Source organism: Alosa alosa, chromosome 15, assembly GCF_017589495.1.
Source record: "Alosa alosa isolate M-15738 ecotype Scorff River chromosome 15, AALO_Geno_1.1, whole genome shotgun sequence".
Classification (NCBI taxonomy): domain Eukaryota; kingdom Metazoa; phylum Chordata; class Actinopteri; order Clupeiformes; family Clupeidae; genus Alosa; species Alosa alosa.
Window position 1 is genome coordinate 26,706,311 of NC_063203.1, and position 23,052 is coordinate 26,729,362.

The 23,052-nt window shown below is 43.9% G+C and overlaps 1 protein-coding gene across 1 annotated transcript in view; it reads left to right on the top strand.

The window, feature by feature from the left end:
• Nucleotides 1-3,956: 3,956 nt before the first annotated feature.
• bace2 (beta-secretase 2) overlaps nt 3,957-23,052 on the top strand; it is a 27,373-nt gene continuing 8,277 nt past the window's right edge. Inside the window, exons 1-6 of the mRNA XM_048264742.1 lie at nt 3,957-4,506; nt 10,109-10,197; nt 11,316-11,532; nt 13,143-13,274; nt 14,704-14,838; nt 17,334-17,435. Coding sequence (XP_048120699.1) covers nt 4,216-4,506; nt 10,109-10,197; nt 11,316-11,532; nt 13,143-13,274; nt 14,704-14,838; nt 17,334-17,435 — 966 coding nt within the window. The 5' untranslated portion in view covers nt 3,957-4,215. The remainder of the gene's footprint in view (nt 4,507-10,108; nt 10,198-11,315; nt 11,533-13,142; nt 13,275-14,703; nt 14,839-17,333; nt 17,436-23,052) is intronic.

Below are 23,052 nucleotides of genomic sequence, written 5' to 3' on the forward strand. Positions count from 1 at the left end.
GAGAGCCTCCACTGTATCCTCCATAACATCTTACCCTCATGCACACCAGAGCCTCCACTGTATCCTCCATAACATCTTACCCTCATGCACACCAGAGCCTCCACTGTATCCTCCATAACATCTTACCCTCATGCACACCAGAGCCTCCACTGTATCCTCCATAACATCTTACCCTCATGCACACCAGAGCCTCCACTGTATCCTCCATAACATCTTACTCTCATGCACCAGACATCATAAGCAAACACACAACGGCATTAGCAGGGACTAATGCAAACTGGACATGTCTTGCTAAACCCTCTGCCTCACCTCAATTTACCTTTCCTTCCCTTAACACCCCACACCCAGCCCAGGAGCAAACAATGCTCCCTCTGCCCTCAATATACTACAAAAGAGCCGTGGCTTCTGTCCATATAGGAAATCAGATTTAACGCAGAAACATGTGGCGTGGTCATTACGGTACATCCCCTCTTAATCCCAGATTGTCCAGCTCCTCTGGGCTGACTGTAATTACACAATATCCAATATCACATGGAAATAGCAACAGATGCCCAGTGTCTAAGACAGGCATTATGTGCTTAGAGGTGTCCCAGAGATGCTGCCACTGTGAAGGCTGCTGCCGATTAACAAGTGTTACGTCGCCATGTTCGGGGCCCCCGCGCCTTCTGTGAAAACACACACACAGACGCATGTGTGTGTGTGTGTGTGTGTGTGTGTGTGTGTGTGTGTGTGTGTGTGTGCGTGTTAGTGAGCATACACACAACAGGTGGATAAGCATCGAGACGTCTGTAAAGATGTAAACACGCAAACAGCTCCCTCCCAGAGACAAACAGAGGAGCATGGTGGATAATGAACAGTTGGCACGGAGATGAATCCTTGGAAGTGCATCTTATGACGAGAATGAGTAAATAAGTCACTATAGTCTGTATCAAAATCCTGTTGTTGTTGTTGCTGTTGTTGCTGCTGCTGCTGTTGTTGTTATTGTGAGGCTATCCATCACGGCTCTGCATGATACAACGCTGTATCATCATCTGTAGATTTATGTTTAAATATTTCAGGAAAACTAATTCATGAATGAATTGATGAGCATATATAAACACACTGTAAAAGGATATTAAAGACCAACACCTGGCTCAGCGTACAAAAATAAATGTGTGTGTGTGTGTGTGGTAGGCTACTTGACATTAACAAGCATCCCCTCATCTGCCAGCAGTACAGAGAGGGAGTGACCAATCCACCCACTGAACATATTCTAATGACAGAGAGACCAGCCATTGATGCTGTGTAGGCTACACACTTCAATATTATTTTCTGCCTGCATCTGAGGGAAACATGGCTACTATCCTGCTCCTTCTTCCATTCAGCCGCAACAGGGGATTGGGCAGAGGCAAGGGAGGGGCCGGGAGGGGGGAAGAGAGAGGAGGATAGAAGGAGGAGTGTCTCTGTCTGTCTTAAGGTGAAAGGAGAATGCAGCTTTTTCCCCCTCTGCCTCTTCCTCAGAACGGACATCCTCCGTGCCTTTCATTAGTAGAACGTAACCGGCACTTGCCTATAGATTAGGAACCAATGTTCCGGCAAAAGGAGATTTGCACACCAAACTGTGCGGCCGCTCACTCCACTAATCTGGCTAATTTGCTGCCCAGTGCGTCGGAAAACACCGAGTGGGGGAGGGGGAGAGCGGGGTCAAACGGAGGCGTAAAATGGTGTGCGGCGCTCTCATGTGGCCAGAGACAGAAATACAAGCACAAATCGGGTGTTTTTCTGATTCACATTCCACTATGTAGTAGGCTAGCATATCACGCGAAAGCTAAAAAAAAAAAACTAAAAAAAAAACAGCATAGGCTTTAATAATTTTGATGGTATAATTGACCAAGTAGGCTGGACTACGCATATAGGCTATACTAAACAAATAGACATGTTTCTAGTCCACAAAAAAAAACATTCATTCAATTTCCTCTGTCCACTGGCAATTCTGTTTATTGCCCTCTACCTTTCAATACACAATAGACCGACAAGCACTGCTGTCCAGCGATAAGCAGTGCATTGGGCGAGCCTAGCTTTTAGGGCATCGATCCTCTACAGACTGCCACATAGTGGCCGGTGTCTCGACGCTATATCTCTCTCTTTCCCGCACTCTTTTTCTCCGTCTCTTTTATTACGGTAGGCTACGCTGATCATGCTGTCCCTGCGACACCAGTCACGTGATCATAGCCCCGGGGGAGACTCCACCTTAATGGCACTTAAGTATCAGGTCAGCAGGTCATTTTCATGGAATCACATGGATGAGCGGACTGTAGCCCGGGGATGAAGATACGAGCGAAAGGAAATGGATCTGTAGCCTATTCTTCATCTTATCTTGGACTTCTTTCATTGCGGGTTATAAAACTCTCTTTGTGTGAGCGGTCAGAGCCTAAACTGTTGCCTATTCGTGCAATTTGGTCAAATAAATAAGGCCCCTCACTCTGTGGAATATGGTCTTTGTAATTAAAAGTATTAAAACAAATTTAACAAACAACACTTAAATTTATAGAAAGCATGGAGTTACATAGGGTAAGCATAGGCTAGTGTTGTAAAACCTTTGACTCTCACATCAAATACATCACTAAAACAGCCTTCTTCCACCTCAAAAACATTTCTAAACTCCATTCGTCCTTTAACCCCCCACCACTGCTGAGACTCTCATTCATGCTTTCATAACCTCCAGACTTGACTACTGTAATGCCCTGCTCTTTGGTGTCTCAGCAAAGAGATTAGACAGGCTACAATACATTCAAAATTCCGCTGCAAGAGTTCTCACCCGTACCAGGTCCTGGCAACATATCACTCCCATCCTCCATCAACTACACTGGCTCCCTGTACCGTATTCAATTCAAAATCATCCTTCTTGTCTATAAAGCACAACATAATCTTGCACCCTCTTATCTTTCAAGCCTCCTGAATTTACCAACCAACCCCCAAGACCTACGCCCACTGATGCCCATCTCCTATCCACCCCCACTGCACATCTCCGTTCCATGGGTGACAGGGCCTTTAGCGTGGCTGGCCCCAAACTCTGGAACTCCCTCCCACTTGCACTACGTCAAACCTTGCCTCCTCCATCCCACTTGCTCCTCTATTACTGTTTTATTTTTATTTTTTTTATACTTTTGTTGGCAATGTCTGTCCCCTGCTGAATGTATAGTGTGTTTTACTAAGTGTACTGTCTATTTGTACTGTCCCTGTATATGTTGCTTTTATGTCTATGTTCTCTTGTATACTGTCTCTGTTTGATGTTTTTATGCTACTCTTATGTCTATATCCTTTTCTCTTATTGTACAGTGTCCTTGGGTGACTTGAAAGGCGCTTTAAATAAAATGTATTATTATTATTATTATTGTAAAAGAATCAGGCCAATACAAATACAGTAGGCTAGCCTACAAACATTGTTTTCAAAGAAAGTCCAACTAGTAGTGCAGATGTAAATGTCTTTTTTTGTTTGTAATTATTATTATTTTATCTTAAAATGGTTTAGTCTTATTTTGTTAGGCCTATAATGACGATAGGCCTATAATGGTTTTAAATAAAGTAGTCTAGGCTACATGAGGCTGCAGGTCCCAAATATTATTATGAAATTCAATAATAACGAAAACAGTGCATTATCTCTCTTCTCTTTGGCTGTTTTGGTTCATTCTGCATAGCCCGAGAGGTCTACTTCATTTTATTCGTGTAATGTTATGCACATAAATCATGTTAGTTTAGTTAGGATAATGATGATGATGATCATTTAACCATGCGATTGTTTTTATTATTGTTGTTTGAAAATATTGTTGAAAAAAAAAAGTCAGTTGTAGGATAGAGGCAATTAATGTATGGTAGGCTATTACCGTCACTACATACCACAAGGTCACATGTTTTCTGTCAAGGAGCGAAAGTTTGGAGTTGCGTCGTCATATCCGTCATATGGCCATCAGGAAGTTTTCTACTCCTGATCAGTCGTTTGCAGCAGCGCAGTCGACTCGACGCACTTTCATATCCTAGTGCACACAGCTGTTGTTCCAGCGTTCTCACGTTAAACTGTTATTTCTAAAGCCTTGACAAACATTCGGCAGTCAGTGATTCGCCAGGAACTTGGAGTAGAGAGGCGTCCACCAGAAAACTAACGAACCATGTGGACGTCGAGAAGTTGACACTTCAAATTTGGAATAATCAGTTTGCTCTGAATGCATTTTTCTTTCCATGGAGAAAACTCAGAGCATGCTACCCGTGAGGGTGTTGCTGTTGTGTTGTTCCTTTTCCTTATGCAGTTCAATGTTTTCCATTCCTCTTAAAATATTTACGGGGCAGTTCAACTCCTCTGTGGACTTGGACTTGACTCCCTTGCGAAAAATCGAAACATCTGGGAATGGTCTGTCTCTGGCGTCCGACCCGTCGGGTATCGTGAACTTCTTGGACATGGTCAACAACTTACAAGGTGATTCGGGGAGAGGCTATTACATGGAGATGTTGATCGGGACACCAAGCCAAACGGTATGGAGTTTATATCACACATCATCACAGTCTACACAAAGCTATCTTTCATTTCTGCAATAAGACAAACAACTCTTAGTAAACGTAAGCCAGCAAAACGGCATTTGAGTTTCACTTGAAATAGCACTCCATCTGCTTTTGAAAAACTTAGAAACAAATATGTCTAAAGTAACACATCTTTATAGACATGATCATAACTTAGATAATGCCTGTGGTATGTTTAAGACATTCCTTCACCAGTCATTTGTAAGAATAGATTATATCTTTCCCTTGGACAGAGAAAGGTTTGCAGGGGAAAGTCACAATAGGCTGTGTGTGTGTGTGTGTGTGTGTGTGTGTGTGTGTGTGTTTTGTGAGTGAGTGACTATTTGTATGTAGTGGTGTGATATCTATGGCTTGACTGTATGGGTTACCATGTGACCACAAGGACAGAGGGGTTTGTTCCCTGCCTTGCATTGCCCCATGGGGGTGGATGGTGGGTGGGGGTGGTGGCGGGGGGGTTGTTCCCTGCCTTGCATTGCCCCATGGGGGAGGATGGTGGGGGGTTAGGAGAGGAGCATCATGGGAAGAACCGAGAGACAGAGCACGAGAGAGAAAGAGAGAAAGAAAGTGCCTAAGGCCGTCCAGAGGCTTCGTTCTCCCGGCCTGCCAATCCGCTCTCGTTCGAGGCTGGCTCACATGAGCTCACATGATGGCGGGCCCAGGCAGCTGACAGAGATTAGGGGCTAAAGGGGGAGAGACCGAGCTGCTGGCCACTGGGCCTCAACCCCACAGCACAGCACAGCACAGCACAGCACAGCACACTCACTCAAGCCAGCATTGCCCAGTCTGAGTGGCTGGGCTGGGGACTGTGTTGGTGGAGGACATGCTGCTGTTACAGATGGACAGTTTAAGTGGAAATGGTTTGGCTATGTCACTCTGGGGGAGGTCAATCAGCATATTTACAGAGTGATGTAGGCGTAAATGTCCTAGTCAGCTGATCTGCACATGGATTTCTGATGCCTGGCGTGATATAAAGCAATGTTGTGAAAACCAAAGCACATCTGCAACACACAGAGCTGGCTCACACAGTGATTTGCTGTTTAAATGTTTTTGGTGAGGCTGCAGAGTAGCCTGTTAGTTACCATAGAGATGAAATCCAAACTCTGTCATAGATCTTACAGATGCTCAGACAATTGTACGTCACAGTCACCAGACTTACAATACAAGTGGTCCCCAGACATTACTAATGTAAAATGTCAAATGTAAGTTTACTGATCAAGTGCTATCTTGGTTTAAGTTTCACTACATTTGTTCTGGTGGGGTCGTGATTAGATTCATAGCTAGAGGTTTTCCCTCTTTGATAGTCCCCATCTGCGTACAGGTCAGTATATTGAATTTAGCGTGTGTGTGTGTGTGTGTGTGTGTGTGTGTGTGTGTGTGTGTGTGTGTGTGTGTGTGTGTGTGTGTGTGTGTGTGTGTGTGTGTGTGTGTGTGTGTGTGTGTGTGTGTGTGTGGTGCTGAGTGACATGAAGAGCTGGGAGTTACGTCAGGAGCTAAGCTCCTCTCATGACTGCCGGGCGGGAGAGCATGTTAGAATGTGCTGTGTCACTGCTTCCCTACCTCACCTAGTCCCTATACACACACACACTCATCTGGTCATCTTTTTGATGAATGAATGATGAGAAGGTGGATGAAGGGAGGTGAGGAGAGATGCGTGTGCGTGTGTGTTGCCGTGGGGGGTATAGCTCCACACAGATGCAGCAAACGGTGCGGTGTCTGGGTGCAGCGTCTGTGAGGTAATTAAGAGCCCTTGTGCTAAACGAGGCAGCCGCTCAAACCAGCCGGGCCAATCTGTGGAGCCCGGTGGCAGGGGGTGGGAGCCGACGGGCAGCCGGGCATGTGTGAGAGGTGTGTGTGCAAGGCATGGCGCCGACCTGGAGAGGCTCCCAGCAGCTAATTGGGACAAACAGGCAGCAGGATGGTCCGCCACCACGGTCCCCCGGGCCAATTAGCCAAAGCCATCCCAAATCAACTCCAGACATTTAGAGTTGCAGAAACACCTGTGGAGGAGAGGAGGAGAGGAGAGGAGGAGAGGAGAGGAGAGAAGAGGAGAGGAGGGAGGGGAGGGAGGTGAACAGGACAGAGGGAGAGCAGAGGGGGGAGAGGAGGGAGAGGAGGGAGAGGAGGGGAGAGGAGGGAGGAGAGGAGAGGGGAGAGGAGGGGGGAGGGGGGAGAGAGAGGAGAGGGAGGGAGGGGGGAGAGGGAGAGGGAGAGGGAGAGGAGGAGGAGAGGAGGGGGGAGGGGGAGAGGAGAGGAGAGTGGGGGGAGAGGGGAGTGGGAGGGGTGAGGGGTGGGAGAGGAGAGAGACGGGAAAGACGAGTTGGGGAGGAGTGGAGAGCAGGGGAGAGGAGAGGAGAGGAGAGGGTAGTGCTGCTCAGTTGTCGAAACTTGAAGTCGATAGCATGACTGAGGAAGAGGGCACCACTAGGCTATTTCAGATGTTACTGCTATTCTAAAGAAAGGTAGTCTACCCTACATTCAAAACCAAGAAATATAAAATCAAACATCTGGCATTCTTTTTCAGCTGTGTGTGCCAAATGCTCCTTTGGTGAGACAGAAAGCAGAACTGAATATCCCTCCTGCATATAGGCCTATAGCTATCTTGTGCAGCCTTTATGCGGGCAGGAGTGGGACATAATGTTGCAAGCGGGAGTGGGACTAAGATCCCCGCATTTTTGCGGGAGCGGGCGGAATATTGTGGGAGCGGGACTAAGATCCCCACCCCATCATCCCCTGCCCCATCATTACACCAGGTGAAGGACGCTCCTGCACACACACTGTCTGCGAGATTATGGCCCCACTCTATTTTTTTGTGTGATCACTGCCTTCAGTACATTTTCAACGTGCTTTCAACTAGTGATGGGCAAATGAAGCTTTGGTGAACCACAGCAGTGTGAACCTAGCGACACTAGCTGAAAACCAAAAAGATGACCGCCATACATACATTTTTCAACATAAAAGTCCTTAGCAAACCAATATTTTTGGTTACATATACTGGTTTGGGTAAGGATGTATGTGGCAGCCATATTGCATTTTTTCATTAGTGTTGCTAGCTTTACACTGCTGTGGTTTAGTGGTTCACCAAAGCTTCATTTGCCCATCACTACTTTCAACATGCTTTCCCCACTGAAACTTACACAGGGAGACTTATCAGGGTTCCCAGGGGAGGCCATTGACTGTGGATTCTGGAGTCTAGATCCACAACAAAACTAGGCTAGGCCTTGTAGTTCAAAGGGGAATCCTATAGGGTCGATGGAACCTTTAATTCTTTGTACCCATATCAGATTAACACAATCAGGACGGGCTACCATATCCTCTCAGTGCGGTTACATGCAAACAATCAGATTTCGCTTGGATAAAATTATTTACTCAGATTAAAAATGTCATGTAAACAGAGTTCTCCGATTTAACTCCACTTTTATAAAATCGGAGAAGATAACCTGGAGTATTTGATTTCACTCCGATTAAATTGTAAGCAAAGATAACAGTTGGAGTTTAGAACGTTCTATGGAACTTCACATTGTTGTGGAATGTTGTTAGAACTCCCTGCTGAAGGTTTCTGGGAATCAGAGTTTTACTTGTTTACTTAGCATGTAAACTGGAGTATTCCAAATGCTGAGAATACTCTGATTGGAGCTTTACTTTGATTGTTTTGCACATGTTACCGCACTGACTATATTGTATGTTAAACAAAAACAATAAATAAACAGGGAAGTGTTGGATTAGGGTCCAGTTGAAAGACTTTGTCTTATCTCTGCATGTGTTCACCACTAACTGAATCTAGGCCTTGACCTACTCCTAATTCCTTATTGAAATAAAGACCTTAAATACATGCCAAAGTTTAATGGCTTAAGATTTAAGACCTACTTGGAGAAGTCTGAAAAGGCCCACTGTGTGTGGCATAGGCCATCTGTGTGTGTGTGTGTGTGTGTGTCTGTGTGTCTGTTTTCACACGTGTTTGAATATAATGTGTGTGCACACACAAATGTTTGTATGTGAATGTGTACGCACATATGTTGCGTGTGTGTGCGTGTGCACGTGTTTCCAGAGTAATGCCATTTCTAGAGGTGCCAGCTCTCTGCTATCTCATTAGTTCTCCCTCTCCAGACCTTCCCACTGCAGCCCACTCACGAGTCACACCACACTGTGCTCAACATCGCTCGCTCGCTCACTCACTCTCTCTTTCGGCCACTCACGCAACAGGCTTAGGGTCCCTCACACACACACACACATACACACACTAGTCTGTGCATTCAGACATTCTTTACATCATGTTCTTTAGTTCGATCACACACTTACGTTCACACACTCACTATTCCCTGACACCTTCTTGACAAATACAAGACAACAGCCAAGCACAGACTACACGCACACGACCATCTCTGGGCTAAGCGAAAAGCACCACTTCTGTTCTGATTCTTGACGGGATTTGAATGCGACACCCAGTAGCTCTCATGTGCTTAAGAGAAGCCTGTTTCTTTTAATGGTGCCGTTGTGTAATAACCCATGCTGCTGTCAGCTCCACTTGTGCTGATGTCTCTCTTTGTGGTAAAAACCTAATTGGATGCCTGGTTAGGCACATGATGTGTGCAGCGCTGCATCTCATGATCAAGTGTCTTCACTGTGGGATGTGCAGTCTCAGATGTGAGGCTCTGCTTAAGCTGCCTCTTTATGTTGTCTTGACTCCCAAGGGATCGCTGAAACGAGCTGTTTATTATTCACTTCAACGTTAGTGTAGCCTCGGGCTGCTGGGTTGTTTTGCATACCAGTAAATAATAATATGGTGGAATATTATGTGTTATTATTGACAACAACAACAACAACAATTATCATCGATGATTCAATTATCATGGTTGTTGTTGTACATCTATAGTCATTGTGGTATGCATTGCATGCAGACAAAACACTTCACAGAGCAAAGAGCACAGTTAACTCATGCAGAATAAGCTTAGCCTCATAAGTGTCTAGTGATGGAAGAGTTTTTATGAATTCGATTTTTGGCCCACTGCTTGCCTTGTCGCCTCAAACTTAAGGTTAGCTTAACTTTATTGTACAATGTCTAACGTCACCGATGATTATTTTGTCTGTAATAAATGTATACAGGTGGCTGCATGTCATTGTCTCTTGTGGCTACATGGCTACTAGTCTGAAGTGTGGTGTACTCTGAGTGTGTCAGAATGGGGAGTGTAGTGTACTCTGAGTGTGTCAGAATGGGGAGTGTAGTGTACTCTGAGTGTGTCAGAATGGGGAGTGTAGTGTACTCTGAGTGTGTCAAAATAGGAGTGTAGTGTACTCTGAGTGTGTTAAAATGCAGAGTGTAGTGTACTCTGAGTGTGTCAGAATGCGGCTGAAGGAAAGTCCTGGTAGATTGCTGGCCTCTGCCTACTCCTCCACACTTGACTCCAGACACCTGTGCCTGTCACTACCCGAGGCAGGTGTGTGTACCTGTGTGTTCTATGATAGCCTTGCACCTGTAACAGTGACTCGACTTCGGAGACAGACGTGCGGACAGAATGAGGTGGGAGTGGGAGTGACCCTTGCTTGGTATTTGTTTTGGCAGCTCAACATCCTGGTGGACACGGGAAGCAGCAACTTCGCGGTAGCAGCAGCGCCGCACCCCTTCATTACACACTTCTTCAACAGAGCCGTGTAAGTCTGCATGAAACACACACACACACACACACACACACACACAGAGAGAGAGAGAGAGAGACTTTTTTTTAAAACAGTGTTTGAAGTCTACAGTTCTTTATACATATCACATTACTCAAGAACCCGTAGTGGTTCTTCTCAGAATCCTTTTCAGCCTTGAAGAACCATATAGCCAGTGAATAACTGTAGGTGTATGGTTTAAGGTTCTACTTCAATGTTCATTTACCACAATGTATTTTACCACTAGTGTGAAAGGTTCTTTAATGAGACCAAATTAAGAACACAGTAATGATACTCTTGCACTACGACTGCCTCAGATTAAGTCATTTGCCATGGCTGCTTAGCCATCTGTAGCTAAGCTATGGACTGTTGTCCTGTGTTAGCAATAGCCCACTGTTTCAATATGCCTTTGTTAGTCCTGGCACAGGTGTGAAGGCATTTACCCGCCATGTTATTGCTGAGAGACGACAGGTGTTTGTTTGTGGGTTCTTTTTTTTTGTGTGTTTCGCAGCTGTGGCCGAGTCGGTCAGTTCTGGAGTGTCCGGGTGGGACCGGTGTTCCGATCCAGCTGAGAATTAAGCTGTTTAAACGAACAATCTCGCCACTAATCGAGTGAATTAGAGGAGAATTAGCTGAATGCCAAGCCCTGGCGGTTGGCGCGAGCGCTGGTCTCGGCGGTCCTTCAATCGTGATTGGCCACTCAAGGCTGGCTCTCGCTCATGATGTGCCTCATTTGCTACACGAGTGCATTTCCTCTCGCTGCAGAGAGTGTGTCTGTGTGTGTGTGAAGATGCTTACACACAGACATACACCTTTACACACACACACACACACAAACACACACACACACACAAATGCAAGATGTCACTGTACGTGTCTAATATGGTTAATGCTCATATAACCATCCCCTGTTTCTCTTACTCTGTTATGTTCATCTGTTCATCTCTTATCTCTTTATTTCCTCTTTCCACATCTCTCCCCTCTTCCTCTTTACACTTCCTCCAACCCCTCTCCTCTTCCCCCTCCATCTCTCTCTGTCCTCTCTCTCCCTTCTACCCCCCCACTCTCATTCTCTCTCCCCTTCTACCGACCCCCCCTCATCCCCCCGCCCCCAGCTCAAGCTCGTACTGGACGAGCGGCCGTGCGGTGCAGGTCCGCTACACGCAGGGCAACTGGGAGGGCGAGCTGGGCACCGACCTCATCTCCATCCCCAAGGGCCCCAACGCCACGGTCACCATCAACATCGCCGCCATCCTCTCCTCCGAAGGCTTCTTCCTACCCGGGGTCAACTGGCAGGGCATCCTGGGCATGGCCTACCCCATGCTGGCGCGGGTAAGAGCTTGGCACTGGTGGCGCTGCCCTTTGAAGCTGTGAGGTGCGGGGGGGGGGGGGGGGTCAGTGGTGGAGAGGCCGGTTAACGCAGCGTGGCACACAGGGAGGGGGGTGGGGGGGGTCATGTTGTGTGTTGGCACAGGGGGGTGGACGAGTGGAGTCCAGAGATGTGCGAGAGTGCGGATGTGCACCCACTGGGTGCCCATTAGAGACGCTTCACAGCTGACGGAAGACACAAGAACCCAAGTGATCCGTGTCCTGAATTGGCCTGGAGAACTTGGAGAACACCCATCACACACACACACATACACATACACACACAAATACACACACAAACACACACAAAACACACACACACACACACACACACACAAATACACACGCATGCCCACTCACCCCCACCCCATTGCCCTAAGCTATGTCCTCAGAAATGTACCTCTTGTGGGAGCTTAATTTTCTTCAGTGAAATCAACTCAGTAAGCGGAAGCCCTATGTACAGTAGGATACGTGTAGCACCCTGACCTGTGCAGTGGACTTATGAAGTTGACTTTTAGCAGCACCCCATGTAGTGGGCTTTGTGTGCAGTGGGACATGGAGAGGATTGGAGAGGCACTGACCAGAGAGCAGCGACACATTAAAGGTCCATTGGACACGAGGAAACCGAGCCAAGGAGCCAAAGTTGCACTGTAAAGCGATGACTCACCCGCCCTTTAGGAATACTTAGTCACTAGTCACACGGTCGTCGTTTTATCATTAAGCTAACATTCAGACATTGACACTTACATAAGAATGGCTCCAGAAATGAAGTAATGGCTTCTTTTTAATGGGAAAGATTTTCAGAGAGGACCTCAGCAAAAGGTGTTACATTTTAATTTCACAGATGCGTGTCTTTAACTGCTGCGCTGTGGAGGCTTTGAATAGACGCTCGAAACGCTGCAAACCGTCGAAAATTAGGTGCACCCTGCACCTGTCGAACGCTGCACATGTCGAATACCTTAAAAGAGAAAAGTGCATACAAAAGTGTAATTTCCGTAAACTATTAGCCGCGGCTTATACATTGATTTTGCAACATTTCTTCAGATATGAGGTTAATCCACGGCGGCCGTTAATGTGGGATTAATATGGCTTTGTTTCTTTTAACTTGCATAACACACTGTCCTGCGGCTTATACACAATGCGGCTAATACACAGAAAATTACTGTAGCCGTTATCATTCTGGTGCAACAGGTCCTTTTTTTTTTACAGTGGTGCCTACAAGGAAGTGGAGGCCAGCATTTCAGTGACCACACTGAATTAATACTCAAATAATAATTATGAATCATGGCTGTGCAATCAATACATATGACTAATGAATACTTACTTAATAATGAATGGTTATTGATTACTGTGAAAAAGACTCTTAAAGGTACAGTCCGTGTTTTTAACTCAATACAGTTGCATTAAAGTCAGTTTCAGCAAAATTCTTCTGTTGATCCTCTAGCTCTCCGTTCTCTGTGTGTTTGCACTTATTCAACAATAGTGCACCCACACTATTCACAGACACACTGACACACAGTGCTTTTTAAATATCTTTGTCTCTCTGTTGAATGTCCGTCATGTCTCGTCCCCAGCCGGACTCGTCAGTGGAGCCTTTCTTCAACTCGCTGGTGCGCCAGACGGGCATCCCCGACGTCTTCTCTCTGCAGATGTGCGGAGCGGGCATTGCCGCCAGCACCACCGCTGACCCGGTCGGCGGGAGTCTGGTGAGTTGCCTTCGTCACTACCACCATTACAGTATCATCATCATCATCATCAGTACAGCGAAGGGAGAGAGCAGTCACACCATCTCGCCTCAACCGTAGTGACCGTTGGGATGGCAGTCAGAGTGCATACTCAACCATAGTGACCGTTGGTATGGCAGTCAGAGTGATCTACAGAATAAAGACATTCAGTGCTAAGTAGAATAGACAGATGATCTGATACTGCCTACAGATGTGCTTCCAAAGACGAATGAAATATAATGCAACATCCCAGTAGAGAATATTCAGATCACAGCTGTCACAGTAGTCTATTATATTTTTCTGACTTTCTGGACTAAAAATGTCCATATTGCACCGTAAGTGTTCAATTCTTCACATTCTGGCTGGTATAACATATAATAGAGGTTTGGTAATGACCCTGTCACTCATGAAGGCTGATGAGCCGTGAGTCGTCAGTACCCCGGGCCCCAGCGCTATCGTTGTCCTCTCCTGGACACTGCTCTCTCATGCATTCCAGTGCAGTTAGTGCAGCCAGGCTAATTAAGCTAACACAGAATGGACACTCCTCTCTCATGTATCCCAATGTAGTTAGCGCAGCCAGGCTAATTAAGCTAACACAGAATGGACACTCCTCTCTCATGTATCCCAGTGTAGTTAGCGCAGCCAGGCTAATTAAGCTAACACAGAATGGACACTCCTCTCTCATGTTTCCCAGTGTAGTTAGCGCAGCCAGGCTAATTAAGCTCACACAGACCGGACCCTCCTCTCTCGTGTATCTCGGTGCAGTTAGCGCAGCCAGGCTAATTAAGCTAACACAGACTGGACACTCCTCTCTCAAGTGTCCCAGTACGTTTAGCGCAGCCAGGCTAATTAAGCTAACAAAGACGCCAGCCAGCCAGCCCTGCAGTCAGGTCGGATCTGATCTGATCTGTCAGTAGTGGTGGGGGATGCTGGGATATGCCGAGATGGTGCCTCCTGCTGCGGTCACAGATGGACAGGGACGGTGCAATGCATTCTGGGGCCAACTCGGTCTGTGTGTCATCGTAAAAATCCTCTTGGCAGGGTTGAGACATATTAATAGTGTTGACAACAACAGCTCTCTCTTTTGAGTTCCTATTTACATTGTCTGACTTTTTGACGTGGGAAGTTAGTAAGGGAATATTTAAAAAAATGAAATCAAGGAAAAGAATGGGGTTGAAGGATCCCAAATGTCTGTGTTCCTTATGTGATGAAGCTTGAGGAGATCAATGACCTGTTGGACAGGGGGTTCTGGGGGAATCAATATAGTTACGACACGCAACAAATTAAATAATTAACTTTGATCGTTAGTAGGCAAATTGTCATGATGATCATCCAGTCAGAACACTTAGAACCAGTTATGTGGTTACAACAACATTGCTCTCATCACCTTGTCACCTCCACTCTGTTTCAGGTCATGGGTGGGGTCGAACCAACTCTGTACCGGGGGTCCATGTGGTACACCCCCATCATGCAGGAGTGGTACTACCAGGTGGAGGTTCTGAAGCTGGAGGTGGGAGACCAGAACCTGAATCTGGACTGCAGAGAGGTACCACATGAAGAACTCATTATAACTCACTGTGTTAGTCCATCAGATTGTACTTCCCTGGGATGTTTGATGATCCAATCTGTAAATGATATGGGTACTAATAGACTAAGAGGTTTGGGGAATCCTATTCTATTATGTCCAAACATGTGATTTTACTGTTTCGGAAAATAACATCTTTTAGTACTTTCACTCTCATTCATAAAGTGGATTGTGGATTGAAGCATGCCACCGGTTAGAGGTCTGCGCGGGACAGATTTTTCAGTCCTGTACTGCCTGCTCCCGAAAACATTTTTTAGTCCCGCTCACATCTATAACATTATGTCCCGCTCCCACTTAACACTTAACGCCTGCACAAGACAGCTGTAGGCCTATACACAGGAGTAATATTCAGTTCTGCTTTCTGTCTCACGAAAGAAGCATTTGACACTCATAACTGAGAAAGACTGCCAGGTGTTTGATTTATTTTACGTTTCATGGTTCTGAATGTAGGGTAGCCTTTCTTTAGAAACATCTAGCCTAGGTAGACCTACGAGTGGTGCCCTCTTCCTCCGTCATGCTTTCGAATTCGACAACGGAACATCATGAATATTCAGTTCTGCTTTCTGTCTCCCGAAATTTGACACACACAACTGAGAAAGACTGCCAGATGTTTGATTTTATATTTCTTGGTTTTGAATGTAGGGTAGCCTACCTTTCTTTAGAAAGGCACGAACATCTGAAATAGCCTAAGTGGTGCCCTCTTCCTCTGTCATGCTTTCGACTTCAAGTTTCGACAACTGAGCAGCAGGAAAGAATTGACCCCACGTAAACAACAATATCCATCAGTTAGGTTGCTTAAAGAGACACCAGGCAAGCCTGATGCTTTTTCTCTACGAAACTCCCCCTCGCTCGGTCTGAAGCTCTCTTCCTTTTCTTTGCATCTTCCGTCAAGGGTTTTCGCTGCTTCTTCGCCGGCTCTGCCATTATACACATGTTTGCAACAATCGCTAGCGTTTCGTTAGCCTGCCTCTGTGCTGTGGATGCAGGATGTAAATTGATCCTGCTTCGGTCGGCGGGTACGATACACTGAACTTGCAAGCGGGATATTCCTCCTACAGGCAGTAGGGGCGGGCGAGAGTCTTCATTCGCCCTGTAATGAGTCATTTAACCATATACCGACTTAAGAAGATGAGTAATTAACATGAAAACGTTGCCTGGTGTCCCTTTAAAACCTGTTTTTTAATTGCTGCCAAACAGAACAGCTATAGCACAACTATAATTATGTACACTACTTTAATCATTTCTATATTTCATTTTATGCACTAATATAATTTGCGGGAGTGCAGCGAGTCATGTTTCTCTCTCATCCTGCCCGCACAGGGCTTTCAAAACGTTTCCTGCGCCACACTGCAAAAAGTAAAATCTTATTAATCTTATTAATTAATGTTATAATCTTATATTAAAGGAATTATCTGGAGTAAAATGCACTTTAGATCAATTTACGGATGATTGGGAGTACATACGTTGAGTTGACATCAAAATCATGTCATTCGGATGTGTTTTGAGAAAGTTGATTTTACCGTTTTTAGTCAAAACTTCGTTAGCCTGTTAGTGACCAGGGCATGTCATTTCGCGCTACAAAGCGCTATTTTTTATACCTCTTCTACAGTTCCAAACAACATTACACTTATGTGGTAGTGAGTAGAGGGTCCCTAAAGCCAAACCGAAGTATCGAGGTCTTTTTATGTGGTCGGATAGAGAGTCCAGAATGAATTTCATCAAGCCAGTACCTTTCCGGAAATGTTGCTGCTGCAGCTAGCATCATTAGGGGAAAGTCTGTAAACTTTCCCCTAAAGGGGGGATGTAAACTGATCCTGCTTCTCGCGATGTCTGAGACTTTGAGACTGAAGGTCGGCAGGTACGATACACCGAACTTGTAAGCGGGATATTCTTCCTACAGGCAGTAGGGGCGGGCGAGAGTGTCTTCATTCGCCCTGTAATGAGTCATTTAACCATATACCGACTTACGAAGATGATTAATTCACACGAAAACGTTGCCTGGTGTCCCTTTTAAGATTTATGACAAATTGTCTTAAATTTTAAGATATATTTTCTTAATCCATTGGCAGATATATTTGCTTGTTTTTTATGTCTTAATTTAAGAAGATTTTGACTTATTTCAAGTCAAATAATCTTACAAGAAAGCTCAAAGTAAGTATCCTTATACTAAAAACAATACTAACTAGATTTTTTTATCTTAATATAAGATTTAGTAAGATTTCACTTTTTGCAGTGTGGCGACCAGCGGGTCTCCCAGTGCTTCTAAAATGAGTCATGAACAGTCAGCTATGGCCATGACATCAAAGGCTGGCTGTATTGTGGCTGTTTTGTGCGGTTATTTCAAATGTGGCTCTTTAATTAATTTCTCTAAACTCAGAATCTTGTGCTTCCTGTGTTGACACCTGCCCAGACCAGCGAGTGACTAATGTTTCCTCTCTCTTCCTTCCTGTGTCCAGTATAACTCGGACAAGGCCATCGTGGACAGCGGCACCACGCTCCTCAGACTGCCCGTCAACGTGTTCAACGCCGTGGTGGACGCCATCTCCCAGACTTCTCTGGTACAGATGCTTCTTTAGGGCGCCGCAATACTAACACTCACATCACCATAACCTTGCCATTGCAGATGTGGATTTCACATTTTTCACAAGATATTTTGGACAGATTATTTTTCTGATTATTTTTCGGTGTCATGCATCTGCCATCAGTTATTGTCATGACTATGTGCATAATATGTCTTGCTGATCCTAGCACTTACCAGCCGTCTTGAACTGACACGTAACTGTTAAAAACAGTACTCACTGATGCACTTATTCTTACTGTACTCTACCGTTTTTAAATTGTCCTAAAATTGTTGAGAATTGCTTTAAAACGTAAACTGTTTACCATGTTGTTAGTCGCTTTGGTTAAAAATGCGTCAGCCAAATGTAATGTAATGTATATGTAATGTTATGACTTGAGTGAGATGGACTAATTTGAAAAGCTACATTATCAAACAGTCAGTCACTGATTATGACAACACAATATTTATTGTGTTATTGAATTGTCCAGTGTCAGTCCTCTACCAAATAGACAGGCGCATACCCATGGAGGAAATCAAACAATGTTCACCTTCATAACTTGTGCACTTGATGGAATGAGGAGGTGTAATCTGATACTTAAGAATACTTCCTCGTTCCTTGTTCTCGTGCCTTCATTCAAATGTGGCATTGTTCCCATGGTTACCATGGTGTATTGAAGGTGAACCTGTTTACTTGCTTTTGCGCTGTCAGATGACTGTTGGAATGGACGTGTTGTACTCACATAATATAAGCCCAATATGTCAACTAGAAAAGCATTTATACAGTGCATGCAAAGTTGTTGCTGGGTTGGTTGCTAGGGTAATTATAGTGGTTGCTATGCTATAAAGTGGTTGCTAGGTTGTTGCTAGGGTAATTAAGATGGTTGCAAGGCTGTTGCTAAGGTACTTATAGTGGTTGCTATGCTATAAAAGTGGTTGCTAGGTTGTTGCTAGGGTATTTAAGGTGGTTGCTAGGCTGTTGCTAGGATAATGAAAGTGGTTGCTATGCTATAAAAGTGGTTGCTAGGTTGTTGCTAGGGTATTTAAGGTGGTTGCTAGGCTGTTGCTGGATAATGAAAGTGGTTGCTATGCTATAAAAGTGGTTGTTGCTAGGGTACTTAAGGTGGTTGCTAGGCTGTTGCTAGGGTAATTGTAGTGGTTGCTATGCTATAAAAGTGGTTGCTAGGTTGTTGCTAGGGTATTTAAGGTGGTTGCTGGGCTGTTACTATGCTATAAAAGTGGTTGCTAGGTTGTTTGCTAGAATTATTTAAGGTGGTTGCTAGGCTGTTGCTAGGATAATGATAGTGGTTGCTATGCTATAAAAGTGGTTGCTAGGTTGTTGCTAGGGTCATTATAGTGGTTACCATGCTATAAAATGTGTAAATAGTAAAGAAAAAAAGTAAGAATAGTTAAAAGTTATTGAAATTGGGGGAAATAGAGAGATCGATAGAGCAAGTGAGAGAAAGTGAAGAAAAATAAGTGAAAGAAAGTTGGGATGAGAAGTGAGCTATTCAGTTGAATGGAGAGGGACACACAGGAAGAGGTTCCATTCAAGTTGCTGCAGGCAGTCACTGAGCACAGGTGCAGTTGATTGCATTCTATTTCCTTAATAGCCTATTATGATGTCATAAAGCCATGTTAAGTTTATGGGAAATTTTAAAGTTTAGTTTTTATTTAATATCTCAAAAGTAAAAGTCGTAGAAATATGAAAATCATAGAATGAAAATTTGGTTCAAGAGCTACGTGTCAAAGTTTGAACCAAGTTTCTACGATAAGCGGTTCGAGTCAAATTAGGGCCTGGAAGAATAATAATAACTAGAAAAGCATTTCCTGAAGGAAATACAGTGCATGCAAAGTTGTTGCTAGGTTGGTTACTAGGGTAATCATGCTGGTTGCTAAGTTGACATTTTGTAAGCGGTTGCTAGGTTGTTGCTAGGGTAGTTGAGGTGGTTGCTAGGGTAATTATAGTGGTTGCTATGCTATAAAAGTGGTTGCTAGGTAGTTGCTAGGTTGTTGCTAGGGTACTTAAGGTGGTTGTTAGGGTAATTGTAGTGGTTGCTATGCTATAAAAGTGGTTGCTAGGTTGTTGCTAGGGTACTTAAGGTGGTTGCTAGGCTGTTGCTAGGGTAATTTTAGTGGTTGCTATGCTATAAAAGTGGTTGCTAGGTTGTTGCTAGGGTATTTAAGGTGGTTGCTAGGCTGTTGCTAGGGTCAAATTAGGGCCTGGAAGAATAATAATAACTAGAAAAGCTGTTGCTAGGGTCAAATTAGGGCCTGGAAGAATAATAATAACTAGAAAAGCATTTCCTGAAGGAAATACAGTGCATGCAAAGTTGTTGCTAGGTTGGTTACTAGGGTAATCATGCTGGTTGCTAAGTTGACATTTTGTAAGCGGTTGCTAGGTTGTTGCTAGGGTAGTTGAGGTGGTTGCTAGGGTAATTATAGTGGTTGCTATGCTATAAAAGTGGTTGCTAGGTAGTTGCTAGGTTGTTGCTAGGGTACTTAAGGTGGTTGTTAGGGTAATTGTAGTGGTTGCTATGCTATAAAAGTGGTTGCTAGGTAGTTGCTAGGTTGTTGCTAGGGTACTTAAGGTGGTTGTTAGGGTAATTGTAGTGGTTGCTATGCTATAAAAGTGGTTGCTAGGTTGTTGCTAGGGTACTTAAGGTGGTTGCTAGGCTGTTGCTAGGGTAATTTTAGTGGTTGCTATGCTATAAAAGTGGTTGCTAGGTTGTTGCTAGGGTATTTAAGGTGGTTGCTAGGCTGTTGCTAGGGTCATTATTAGAGATGCACCGATAGATCGGCTGGTGACCGGAATTGGGCGATTTTCACGTGATCGGCCATGACCGGCCGGTCAGTCTGAGACATGCCGATTTTATGCCGGTCAAATGCACTCGCGCACCGCAATTGTAACAACACCCAGCTGAGTTTGCAAAGTTTAAAGAAGCTTGCAACCAGGCCAACACTCAGGGCTGGACGTAGGGCTACACAGAAAGCGCTAATAGGCTATTGAGTTTTTCTATATGAGCGCTGTGCTTTTGCCATATTAAGTGGAATTTACAGTACTAAGCTGTCACTTCATAGGCTACGTAAACATCGCTCATCACCGCCCATCCCTGCCGCTAATTGTGTGCCCACAGCTGAACCACAAGCGCAGCTGAACCACAAGCGCAGCTGAACGGAGATAACTGATTGCGACATTAAAAAGAATCAAAGTTTAGCGATCATAGGCTACATGATGATAATAACATGTCAACAAGCAGTGACATACAGTAGCCCTAGTAGTTCTACTTAAAAAAAAAATACTAGAACTATTTACTGCATGTAGACTAGGGCTATGCCTAGCAGATTGAGAAGTGGATATTGTGAAAGTGAACAAACGATAGCCTATTAGAAAAGCATTGACATTGTAGCCTACAATGAAGAAAACTGATGCTCTGAATACTGAATCAGCTGTCTCTGAAAATTACTATAGCCTAATTGATGCATTTAACCGGAATTTGGATTTAAGTTTTTCAGCGCAAAACAGACCTGAGCTGTTTTCATATATGGTGGAGCACCTAATCGCTATTAGCACTTCTCCTCCCCTGTGTTTGCGTGATCGCTTACTCCCACTTTTCCCTCGCTCTCCCATAACTTCATCAATGCATATGAAAAGATGTTCCATGGTAGCATGTTCAAATGTATAATGAAAATTGTTCTTATATCTTTTAGTTGGATATTGGATGTGAGAAGAAAAAATGGATGTTCCATAACAGTGCATTTATATTAGTAGTCTGTGAAATGAATGTCCCACACTGTAGTTGGCATTATAGCATATGGCATTATAATTACACTGGCATTATAGTTTGATACTGCAGCTAAAGTTAGACTTGAAGAAGAATCTGTAATTACCGGTTCAATGTTTTTAACAGCCATTTCATTATTGATAAGTTTATTACATTTCTATATTAACATGTTCTATTAAAGAAAAGATAGAAAATAACTATTTGTGTGTGCTGTAAAATGGTTACAAGAAATGAAATCGGAATCGGTTAAAATCGATATCGGCAGGTGAAACTCTATGAAAAATCGGAAATTGGAACCGGCCCAAAAATTGCAATCGGTGCATCTCTAGTCATTATAGTGGTTGCTATGCTAAAAAAGTGTAAATAGTTAAAAGTTATTAAAATTTGGAGAAATAGAGAGAGGGATAGAGAAAATGAGGGAAAGTGAAGAAAAAGAAGTGAAAGAAAGTTGGGATGAGAAGTGAGCTTTTCAGTTGAATGGAGAGGGACACAGAGAAGAGGTTCCATTAAAGTTGCTGCAGGCAGTCAGTGAGAGAGCACAGGTGCAGTTGATTGCATTCTATTTCCTTAATAGCCTATTATGATGTCATAAAGCCATGTTAAGTCTATGGAGAATTTTAAAGGTCCAGTATGTAGAAAATAATAGAAAATAAACTGTAACCATTCCAAAAATGATCACCATATGTTGTCAGAGAGTAAGGAAACACGATGAATTGAAGTAATGGCTTATTTGACAACATTACTCCTAACCTGTAAAACCCGTAAAACCCATGAAAAAAAAATGAGTTCTGGGCGGAATGTCTTCAATTTTTCGTTTATGTTTTGAACGATTAATTCTAGAATAGCGTATTAATAATGGGCTAGCTAGCGTCCTCCTATTTGGGTTGCCAAATTAGCAAAGGCCAACTGTCAACAGCTGGCAGTTGTAGTCATGAACGCCTACGAGAGGCAGGCAAAATTAAAACAATAAACAAATGAAGTGGACATCGGAGGAGCTTCCTGAGATGGTGGCGTTTTAGATCAAGCGAAAAGAATATCAAGTGTGACGCCAGAGCTGGCCATATTTCTCCACAACAGGTAGCCTAGGCTAAACTTCATCTGCATCGCTAACTTCAGCTAAATATGTTACGTTGGTTAGAGAGGTATTTTTTGTTTTCACTGTTTCCGTAATGTGTAGCTGGGTCATGGTTGGAGAAACGTTAAAGCAGCTGCAGGTCAACTAACGTTAGCTAAGTCTTCATTACATCTGGCAATCCAGAAGAGGCTCGAGTCTGGTAGTCTTGAGAACGTTCACCAGTGTTTTGATTTTGGCCTGCAGAACGTTCGGTAACAATCCTACAAATCGCACCTTTAAAGTTTAGTTTTTATTAGGGCTGTCAATCGATTAAAAAAAATAATCTAATTAATTACATACTCTGATTAATTAATCTAAATTAATCGCATATATAATTTTTGCTGTGAAAGTATTTTAAATATTTAAATTCAAATGAATCATTGAATAATCAGCATTAGTAACATTAAAGTTCAAAAACTCTTTTATTATTATTTTCAATGTTCAAATAATTGCCATAATAATCTATGATATGACCTAATATGCTGAGGAAATAAATTCAAAGTGCTTCAAATTCAAATAAATTCAAAATAAAGTGCTTCGGGAAGAAGTTTTTTTTCCACATACAAGGCATTTCAGGCCACAGACCTTGGGGGCACAATGAAAATAAATGAACACTCCCCTCAATGTCAACACTTATTTCTTTGCATTGATGTGCGACTATAGAGTTGATGAACTCCGATGATATGCAAATTCCTTGCTGCAGACATTGCAGAGGACTT